The sequence below is a fragment of the Macrosteles quadrilineatus genome, unplaced genomic scaffold, assembly GCF_028750875.1.
Source record: "Macrosteles quadrilineatus isolate MER2022 unplaced genomic scaffold, UCM_ALF_1.0 Scaffold_8__2_contigs__length_117827958, whole genome shotgun sequence".
In the NCBI taxonomy this organism is placed as follows: Eukaryota; Metazoa; Arthropoda; class Insecta; order Hemiptera; family Cicadellidae; genus Macrosteles; species Macrosteles quadrilineatus.
In genome coordinates, this window is record NW_026542601.1 from 9,771,213 (window position 1) to 9,782,959 (window position 11,747).

At 34.7% G+C, this 11,747-nt stretch overlaps 1 protein-coding gene across 1 annotated transcript; it reads left to right on the top strand.

Moving 5' to 3' along the window:
- The first annotated feature begins 1,611 nt into the window (after nucleotides 1-1,611).
- LOC129000173 (E3 ubiquitin-protein ligase CHIP) lies at nucleotides 1,612-10,271 on the top strand. Its single transcript, XM_054427115.1, has 6 exons — nucleotides 1,612-1,861; nucleotides 4,565-4,763; nucleotides 6,146-6,273; nucleotides 6,716-6,901; nucleotides 8,020-8,136; nucleotides 9,293-10,271. Exons 1-6 carry the CDS (start codon nucleotides 1,742-1,744, stop codon nucleotides 9,416-9,418), a joined length of 876 nt encoding a protein of 291 aa, XP_054283090.1. The 5' UTR covers nucleotides 1,612-1,741; the 3' UTR covers nucleotides 9,419-10,271.
- The last annotated feature ends 1,476 nt before the right edge of the window (nucleotides 10,272-11,747 follow it).

Below are 11,747 nucleotides of genomic sequence, written 5' to 3' on the forward strand. Positions count from 1 at the left end.
CTGGAGGCGAGTTAGCGTAGCGAACGAGCTAACCTGAAGGCAAGTGAGCGCAGCGAACGAGCTCCAATCCAAAGGTGAGTGAGCGTAGCGAACGAACTTCAACCAGGACGTGAATGAGCCATGCGAATACTTATGAAGTTAAACGGGGCAAAGCCCGCGGGTACAGCTAGTATTATATAAGAATACACAATCTTGGTTACTGGGATATAAACATATTTACTCAGCTGTATGCTGAGTAAATACTCATAATACTCATAATAATATAATATTATAATATTATATTATTATTATATTATAGCCAATAATACAGATATAGATTTGAAATTGTTTTGGGTTTCAATTCTATATGTTAAATCTATATATATAAAAGGCAAAGCCCTCACTGACTGACTGACTGACTGACTGACTGACTGACTCACTCACTCACTCATCACTAATTCTCCCACTTCCCACTTACCTAAGAGGCTGAAATTTGGTACACTGATTCTTTAGGCATTAAATAGGAAAACTAAGTGGTTTTTATTCTGATCGGACTCTCGGGCTCCGCCCCAGTGGCTCTGGAGTTTCCCATGGTAACCTAATGAGTACTCATATTTAAATGGAATTAATGAATCATAACAGCTGTTTCAATTAAACAAGTTGGTTGTGTTCTATTATGTTCAATAGCATTAAAGTTACAAGGATTACCAACAGAGTGCAGCACTATTATTTTTTTAATATTTGACAACAGCTAATTTGAAACCAAAAGGTGAGTGAGCGTAGCGAACGAGCTAACCTGAAAGCAATTGAGCGCAGCGAACGAGCTCCAACCGTAAAGGTGAGTGAGCGTAGCGAACGAACTGCAACAAGACGTGTAAGCGCAGCGAACGAGCTCCAACCTAAAGGTGAGTGAGCGTAGCGAACGAACTTCAACCAGGACGTGATTGAGCCATGCGAACGAGCTCACATATGAAGTTAAACGGGGCAAAGCCCGCGGGTACAGCTAGTTTTCTATATTTTAATAAATTCATGTTCATAAATTTAATTGAATAGTACGAGAATAAATGAACTGATGTCACTTGTCTGCCATTTATTCTTATGGGACGTTTATTAGCGCTAAACAACACTACCTGTGACGTTGCCAATTCTAAGGTAGCCGTGTACGACAACGCTAAAGGGCCACCAAACCAACTGTAAAAAGTATTTTAACTTTAATCTCAGAATTTTAACTTTTTTCCCCAGAGAGGAACACCCACTAGTTAAATTCTGACTTAAATCTCAGAAGGGGAACGCTGATATTCTGACGCAGTAGTTATATTCTGACTTTAAACTGGGAATTCTGACTTTTTTCTTCTGACGCCTACTTCCCGCGTTCTAACTTTAATCTCAGAATTATTAATCTCAGAAGAGTTACAGGACGGACATCAATCAACTTATACTGAGGAGTACTTAATCTATGCTTCAACTCACGTCTATTTAATAAGAGTAAATTCTAGTCCTATGTACCTGTCTATATTTTTCGACCGCTAGTCATCACGTCGTTCGTCTGTTCGTTGTTGTATTCGTGTTTTCGTATTGTGTATGTGTATTGTTGTATTGTTCTTGTGTGTGTAGGTAGTCCTAGTTTTTGCACTTGTCTAGTTATCGTATTTTCAGAATGCCTTATTTTTTTATTTAATGTAATTAAATTACTGTAGTTTGTATAGATTTTATAACCAATATTGTATTTTCACCTCTATCTCTAACGATTAATGTGTTGAAAATGAGCAAATACATGTATTCTACAGCAAACTTATCAGACAAAGAGTTAAAGGATCAAGGAAACAGATTGTTTAGCCTTAGAAAGTATGAAGATGCCGTCAACTGTTACACCAAGGCAATTGTAAGTATAAAGTTAATGTAATGGACTCAAATAATATTGGAAGTATCATAGCCTTCACATTGATGAATGTCTGAAGCATTCAAATCACTACAGTACCTAACCTAGAATACCCAGAACAGATAACTTACTTTTAAAGTGGTTTAAAATCTTTATGCAAGGTCTAGAATACTACTAAACGTCTAATTTAATAATTTGAATGTATATGAAAGCTCAAGAATGGCTTGGGGTGTTTTAGCCTATGGTTTTAATATAAGGTACCGGTAACTTAATTTATATGAGGCCTATTGCCAACTTTAAAATGTTTAATGCTGCATCTTATTTTTAAAGAACGATTTCAAATTGGATAGGCTACCTACTGAGAACTGAAAAGAGTAACTAGAGGTGGGACGTTCTGGCCTACGGAACCATTTCATTGGAGCGCTCTAATGTTGTAACCCCGGAACTGTCGTCATTTCAAAGCGTGGAACTGTGCGTTCCACTGGAACGTGTTTCACTGTGCAGCGCCGCTCGAGGCTTCAACAACTGCTGGCCCGCTTCAGCGACCAGCGCGGTCACAGTAACTTACTGTTGTAACGAAGACGGTCGCTCCCGCAAGCTGGAGCGCTGCTTTCGCTTAAGCTTGATAAGGTTGGGAGTATAAACATAAACAAATCACCAATCGCCACCTGACACCTGTTCATTCTATCAATCTATCAACTTAAAACCATACCGTACTGTCACTGTCACTAGTAAATGAATGTCTTTTATAAAAAAAAAAAATTAGTGTCTTGTGGAGATACCTACTTTACAGTAAGAACTGATCATTGCAAAAGTGTGTTCTACGGGCTTTTGCTGACTTTTTGTTCGACTTCCAATAATTTGGAGAGAAAAAAACATTTAGAACAACGACCTGTCAAGTTACGATCTCTCTAAATCCTAATGTTGCATTAGAGTGACATTATATTATTTCTTTGTGTGGATGTAATTTTATTTTATAAGTCAATTGTTAGTTTCATAACCTGATAGTTCCAGTTTAACTAACTTAGCCTACTTAATTTTTATTTTGCACCTAATTTATGTCATATTTTTACGAGTGTAATGAACACTTTATGCCTGCCTCGCGGTTTTGTGGTTGTCACTTAACATGTTATGTTTTTATTATTTAGGCTAAGTTATAACTCAAAAACTTTAAAAATAATTTTTTTATATCCAAGTCTGTGAATTGTCTTTTAGGCCTACTGTCTTGTCCGTCCGTTTCATATAAACTGGTGCAGAAAACCTGATTAAAACATGTCATTAACGAACGATATTCCCCTGAAATTATTGTAAATGAAAAAATTATGAGCCAGTAAAAAAGATATAGGCCTACATTAGATATTACACCTCCAAAACCCCCTTTTACGTCAAATTGGGTCCATATAGGTTGCTTTACCCATGTACCATGTAAAGAAAGACAGTTTATAAAGAGCTGTTCTATTCTCAGGATTTTGTAGATCACATCTGTGTGTCGGGTGTTTTATTAATGATCGTAATTTTTTGGCACAAATTACCCCATATTTCTTAAAAAAGTATACAATTGAGGAATATGAACTACACAGCCTAAATTGTAAAAAGTTTCATCAGAAATTAAATAAAGGGTATCAGCAATCCGACACCTACTTTCTCCCATTAGCTTGTCAACAACCTTTATAAGCAATGAGTGCAACTATAATAACTCATGGGAAAATCACAAAAGTTTCATTAAACGTTTGAACCAATGGGAGTTCATTAAAGTAATGGGAGTTTTACCATTTTGTTCAGAATGTACAGGGCTACAATATAGGTAGCCTACTAAACTTTTATCAAAACCGTTTGGGCCATTTTCAAGAAAAATTGATTTTTCCGTTATTTTATGGGCTTTCATGGGGTTTTCACAATTAAAATAAAAAAATAAAAAAACTGCCTGGAGATACTATTGATTAGTACATACCAAATTTCATCAAAAACGGACTACAGGTGGGATCTGTAGCTCTGTACACATCCACATATAGGCCTACAGAGATACAGAGTCCACACAGACTGATTTACAGAGTGTACTGAAAGTGGACTGACATCACTTCGAAAACCATAGGCCTATTTTTTGCGTTCAGGGAGACCAAAAAATGTAGGCTATTATTTCCACTCAAACTCGGAAATTTTGACAAAAACAATAATTTCTCCATTTCTATACTAAGTATAGGTAAGCTAAAGGGAGGAAGTAAAAAGGGCTTGCAAAAAAAAAAAAATAGTCCATTATCAGCTGTAATTCTTATTTTTTGCAAGATTACTTTTGACAATGGAGTATGATGTCAATGGGGGAATGTTTGGAGTTATCAACTTGTGCTGAAAACATGCGTCTTTACCACTTTGTCTTGCCTTTAATTTTGCCCTCTGAACAAAACATCCACAACGTTTTGTGCATCATATTTTATGGTTCAGAACAGAACTATAGACAAGTCCCTCATAACAAAGTAAATCAAGAAATGAAAACAGCCCTTCAAATTGGTTTCAGAATTAAAGTACCGTACTAAATGTAACGATGAGAGTGATTAATGGACAACCCTTCTCATTTTGGATCAGATTTATATGCAATATAAATGCAGATTATTTTGGCATCTCAATAGATTTGGTGTCTCTGTCAGAAAAGCAATGGTTTGATTAAGAGTGCCGTAGTTGAATGCCGCTTACAATACTTTCCTGTTACAGATTAAGAATCCTACAATGCCGACATATTTCACAAACCGTGCGCTATGTCACCTGAAGATGAAGAGGTGGGACAGCTCGTGTCAAGACTGTCGTCGCGCTCTGGACATTGACTCTTCTCTGGTCAAAGGACACTTTTTCCTCGGACAAGCACTGCTGGAGATGGACAACTACGACGAGGCTATCAAACATCTGCAGAGAGGTTAGTAACCTTAAAACTCAAAGCTAAAACAAAAATCAGACCCCTTGAAAAATCTCAGTACGGTACTTTAAGCAGATGGTCTTAGATGGCGTGTCCCAGGGTTTTTATGTTTTTTGTGATTGCTGATGCCTGTATGTTAACCGTAGTCATCCCTCCATAATGTGCCTGAAGTAAGTAGGCCGGATTATTAAGAGTCCTATTTAATTAGTGAAATAAAGTTACCGTTACTGAATTACAGCTGAAGTTCCTACAAAAGTTCACAGCAACATTGAACGTGTGCGTATGTGAGTTTGGTGTTTTGTCTCCCGTTTCGTTCTCACTTGCCAGTAGCCTACTGCTAAGTAACAATGTAGTAGCCTAGGCCTACTTTACTTTAATATGAAATTACATACTCATAAACATAATAATTTAAGGCTATGATTATTTTTATTTAGGGGAGCGAGTCGAGTCGGATTACTTAAGGGGATTATCTGGGCCAGATTATTGAAGGACTAGCCTACTTATTTGCTCCTTAATTCTCTCAATTCTTAAATTGCTTTTTTCTGGAAATGTAAGACTAGACAGAGTTTGAGGTGTTAGTAGCCTATAAATATTAGTTTAAGTTAGGTTTAGGCTATTTCATCATGATTTTCACGTTTTGTTTATGTAAGCCTGGTAACTAGTAAGAATAAGCCATGTGGCCTTAATTTTTCCTGTTTAAATAAACTAATTTTCATCTCAATTTTATTAAAATAGAACAACTGTCTTAAAAGTAAAAATCTATCTTGGTTTGGAAACTCATCGTAAAAATGGCTTTAGAAACCCATTTACATACATTTGAGACATGGGTATTTTACTTGAAAAGCAATTTCAACATGGCCTTTACCTCATCATTGTCCCTAGATTTATACGCACCCTCCCAATATCTACGTATTATCAGTTACCGTACTTGGTAAGCATCACTTTCATTATGAAACATTAATTTATTTGATGATCACACTATCATTCAGGGTTAAACTATTCATACTACAAGTTTTTATTTTATATACTTTTCACAGATATTGCATTATGGTCATAGTTTAGGAGGTACGACCGACTGGGTGAGTTTGGGCAGAATGAGGGTTTTGATATAATTCCTTCACTGCATCTACACTGCACTGGCTGATGACAGGGAGTGGTCAATGGCAGAGGGTCAGGGAAGTTTGCTCTGTCATCGTCACATAAACCATCCCAACTCAACCAGATAATATGGTTAAATACGCATATAGTGGCGTCCCCATCTTAAACAATTGATAATTGATGTGACCTGTTTTTAATATCTTATCATAATGCTTTAAGACTCTGGTATTAGTTTTGTATTCCTATGTATTATTTTGCAATTTTTAAATACTTGTGTGTTGCAGCCAATGATCTTGCAAAAGAACAGAAACTAAATTTCGGGGATGACATAGCCAGTCAGCTACGGGCTGCGAGAAAAAAGCGCTGGAATGTTCAAGAAGAGAAGCGGATAGCACAAGAAATAGAGTTAATGGTGAGCGCTGTGATTTTATTTGCAAACTAGTAAAAGAAAGTTTGTATCACTAAATACCTCCGCTACAGCAAACCTGTTTTATTTTTTCATTTAATTTCATGACGAGTGTTTCTGAGTTACTGTTACCAACCTTTCAAGAACCATTCCCTTTTTGAATACCCGCAGTTATGCTAGGGTTGTTTAATGTATTTTTTTCACTGTCGGTTTATGCCAGTCTATAATCGCGGACTTTAAAATCCTAGGATCACGAAAATGTAAATAGCTTATAAAATAAGCTAAAAATAAGTAAATAGCTTCATCACATAAATAGCTTAGGTTCTAAACATTTTTTTTAGTTAGCACTCAATCCGAGACAAAGTTGGTTCAAAGTAATTCTTAAGCTAGGGTTAATCTTAATTTTGAGCATATATACTTAATATCTATCTGTATTGTCTGCCGACAGACATACCTGAATAGATTGATGGTGGAGGACGCCCATCGTCAGATAGAGAAGGTAAAGCAAGCTAAGTCATCAGAAGGGCTGAGCGAAGAGGCGGCTGATGCACAGATCTGCGAGCTGGAGAGCCAGTGTGATAACAACGTCAGCGAACTAAACTCACTGTTCGCCAAAGTGGACGACAGGAGAAGAGTGAGTAGTATAATGTAATGAGATTTGCTTTTTCCGAGCTTCGCAACGTGATAAGAATACTGGAGAATAATTTGCTTCATAATATCCACTGTGGAATTGGGAAACAGTTACACACTCGAGATTAATCTGGTACTAAGTGGATAGTGCTTGCGTATGAATCAGTTGGTTACTGACTCAATCCCAAAATATTTAAGTTTGTTTTTCGGTTTGAATCTGGACCCTGTTGCCAGTGAACAGCTGGTGGACTGGAACAGATGGTGTTAGTACCTCAGCTACACTTAGGTAGTATGGGAGATGAACCATGGGATTGTTGCATTACGAGTATGACATAGCCAAATTTGGGAAATAAAGTTAAGCCAGGAAAATTTATTAAAAACCTTAATAGCGTTAATTTTTTGGATGATTAGTCATTTTGAAAGAGATGTGCAGAGATTAGTAAAGTTCTGAAAAATCTGTGGTCGATGTAATTTTTATCACCAATTTTTGGGTTTGTTAAGAGCCGTAAGTATTCAGAATGTGATTTCTCATTAAATTGGTATTGTATTAATAAATACCCTCTCCCGCAGCAAACCTGCAGACCAAACAAGTTTCCATTCGCTTGATTTGATTTTAGTTTTAAATCTATTAAATAACATTAGGTTTAACGAGTAATTGCTGCTACAGCGTAGGTTATAGACTAGTGTGTTTTTTAGTAAAATATTAATAGCGTTATACAATAAATAAATAAAAAGTTAGATAAAAATATATCCATAAACAGGCAAACTACAACTGATTCCATAAGATTAATATAGAAATTTTAAATTTACAATTTTTTCAATTTTCCCTGTAACCAATAACTGTACACTGAGGTTGGCGGCTTCTTTTAATCTTTCACTTGCTCGTCCACATAGGCTTTGGGCCGGTGTGTGGAATGTATCTACCAAAGCAAGAAATTAGTTGTTTCAGTACAAGAGTGAACTGTGCTGAAAAAAAGTAGGGGCAAGTACCAAGATCCAAACGCACGAGATCACAGCCATAAGCACAAGTCCATGGAGGTCATTGACTCACCAAACAGCTTATTGTTGTACTTTTCGACAAAAACTTCAAATATACTTAAAATTTGAATATTTATGTTATAGAAAAGAGATGTGCCTGACTACCTGTGCGGCAAGATCAGTTTTGAGATTCTCCGCGAGCCTGTGATCACTCCCAGCGGCATCACTTATGAGAGAAAAGATATCGAGGAACATTTACAGGTAGAGTAGGATAATATAGGTTCACTCAAGTAATGTGCCGGTGTTATGGTGGTGCCTCTAAAGGGCCACATAATCAGTAAGCGTAAGTGCCACAATGGAAATATAATTATTTATTCTGCCAATAGTATCGATTTAAGTTTATTTTAAAAACATTTATCACTGTTATTGTCATTAATATACATATAATCCATGTTAATAATTTATGAAATCCCTATTAATTGTTGTTACTCTTTGTCGGTAAGTTAGTTATCTTTCTAATCCACAATCGCATGTAATATTTCATTCTAGTTTCTCATACATATTATTTTCAATCAGACTGATTGAGTCATGCATGTTGCATATTTATATTTGTACCAAACATCAAGAAACCATGTAAAATGGTGTATTGCTGTGTATAAATAAATAAATGTTTGGTAGAGTGTTTCTATTGCATTTTCACAAGGTTACTGTATAGTTTTTTTCTCATGCTTGGTTTCAGAGTTTCAGTGAACTATTTCAGTTTTTAAAAGTGCATTACTAGGTTTTACCATAGATTGAACATACTCCCTTTGTAGATTTGTCACCCTTATGGATCAGCTGAAGAAAATTTAAATGGTAGTTCCGTCACAAAATCTTAATAGTGACTTTAGGGGCGTGTTTTTTTACATATTGTTTCTTGTTTTTCAGTTGTTTAAAACCTCCTCTGACCAAATAAAAAATTTAACCATAAACAATAGCTCGTCTCCTGGTTATATAACCAAAAAGTAAGGAACGACTTGTATAATTAACCCTAAATTAAGAGAAAAAAATTTCATTGACAGCGCTCAGTGTTACCAACATGACCTAGGCATGAAAAACAAGCTTCAGATTTTACAAAAGATTGAGAAGTCTGCTTTTGTTGGTTAATCTGTGGTTGACTGAAGTAAAACGTTCAGCCAACAGATTGTTCGGTTGGCTTATAATCTTCTTCATCCTGCCAAGTCTATCAATGTTCCACTTATGGAATCTTGAGTCAATTATTTTTTCCTAAGTTCAATTTGCGTAGACCTTTTGTTTCTATGCATTGTTATAACAATTTAAATATTGCTAGTACTGTGATTTTGTTTACAGCCAGTTGATTTGAACACTTTCAAGGGTTTTAGTGATTCTGTTTTGTAATATTCTAATTTTGTCATAGAGGGTCGGCCATTTTGATCCGGTGACCAGAGTGAAGCTCACCCAAGACCAGTTGATTCCTAACTTTGCCATGAAGGAAGTCGTTGACAACTTTCTGCAAGAGAATGAGTGGGCCCTGGACTATTGAACAGAGGGACAAACGACTGAAGATTTTAGATATAAACCTTGTGACATAATTTTGTCAAGATTTTTCAAATGTGCATTGCATCCGTTTTGTAAACTCCTAAGGATTGATCCCCCAAGTAAGAGAGAGAAAATAAGTATAATTTTTAAGAGTAGGGAAGAAACGAATGAAGAGAGCAATGTTATGTTGGACTGTTATGGATTTTTGAACTGTTTCTTTAGGTTCCACTTTTAAAATGTTTAGTTGGTGTTTAATATATTTATGAATTATAATAATTGTTGAGTTACAAGAGCATTTTCACCTTACCAAAATGAGGCTCACTGGTGAAAAACTCTGCAACAAAAAAATTGTGATCACTGATTACTGTAATAGTCTAATTGCCTGCAAGACAATGTACAATTATATGTGTTACTTGAGCAAGGCAGGTGTTGCTCTTCAGTCTGAAATCTGATATTAACATAATTTCAGATTGTATAAACGTGTACTCCTGTTGGCCCAATTTATCAAGGACCTGGCTTAATGATTACGTTTGGACTTAAATTTTTGCTTTAAAACAGCGTGGATTGCAAATACTGAGAATAGTCCATCCAGTGCACTGTAAAAAGTGTTAGCATCTTTCGCTCATCTCGTCTTGTAATTTTAATTCAACTTAAGTCCAAACAAGTGTAGCATAAATTAACCGACTGTAATTTACAAATCAACCCAAGTCTGCATCATTCAATACATTTGACAAAATTATCACTTTCAATCAGAGTAAGTCCCGCATTAATTGTCAAAATAATTTAACATCAATACAGTTTAATATGTAATCCAATAAAAAAATATTATTAAATTTTGTGGGCAAACACCTTACCATTCAACCCAATGTTCTTATTTGTTCACAAAAAAAGTATCTAAGATGACCTAGAAACATAATTAGGTACTCTTAATTTATTTTCTATTATAACATCTATTTGCTATAGATTGTTCTTGCTCAGCTATCTCAAGTACTCATCAATTTTTTTAAATTGAAAATAAATCAATGCAATTATACAATATTAAAGGTGCAATATTTTCTACTTTCACTAGATCACCATTTAAACCATAATATTCTTTTGTGTTTTTCCTTTTTAGTGCAAACTGCTATTGTTTATTGTTACTTATATGTGTATTTTTGCTCATAATTTACTATAAGTCAACCTAAATAGCTAGATTACAGTAGTTTAGAACGTATTATTATATTAGTTCAAGGACTGTATATAAACAATATGAAACTTACACGTTGTTATGTAAATATCCGCCAAGAGTTTAAAACTAAACTACAACATTTTTTCATGTTGGAAAGTTCGTGTTAAACTTTGAATGTTTGGATTTATGGAATTTTGTGAAATAAAATAGAGTTCAAAAAAATCAGAGTCTAGAGGATTATAGATACACAATAAAAGATCACAAAATATTAAAAATAGTAAATTGCGGCTTTCCTTTAAAATATAACATCTAAGTAAATTTTGTGCATCTGAAATTAGTGCAGAGAAATTGAAGAAAGAATCCACTGTATTTTTTAAGGTGACAGGGTTTTTCTGATGGCCTTTGGAAATCGCTGAACACATTTTTTTAGGTATATGAAGCTGGAAGTTTTGTTTTATGGTAAATCTAGTTCGGAAAATGATTTTTAAAATTTTGGAATTTCAGTTGTGTTGATATTTATTCCAAAACTTATCAAAATTGTATTTGTAAAGTTTATTCATATACTTGGTTAGGATGTTAATGTTTCAACAAACATCCTAGAATGCTATCGAGATTTCCATATATACTCAGCATATACTATCGTAACTTGTCTTATCTTTTTAATATAATACATATTATTTTTTGGTTCTGTGTTGATCATTTATATATCTTAATGCAGTTCAGCTGTTAAGTGTTAATAACTCTCATTCACATTCCAGAGTCTTCTTAGTTTTGGTCTTTTGAGTACCATACTTAACTGTTTTTTTAAGATTTATAATCATTTAGATAAATTATTTAAATGTTATAAATCATGTTGTAATGTTATAAATCATTTATTTATTAAAAGCTATCTCTTTTTACATCCCATCAAAGGTTTTTACAAATTCAATAACACATTTTGCCACAATACTGTCATACTGAAACTGTCACTATCATAAATTAGTTCTAGCTTTGTATTGTGATTTTAACTTTGATGATTTGTTCGACAGAATGTCTTGTCTAAGATATGAGGTGAAATGTTTGGAGGAGTACTCATGGACAATTTCTTGTGTGAGTGTGTTTGTACAGGATTTTTATGTTATGGGTTGAAATAATTTGTAAAATATGTATATTTGAGCTTATTCCG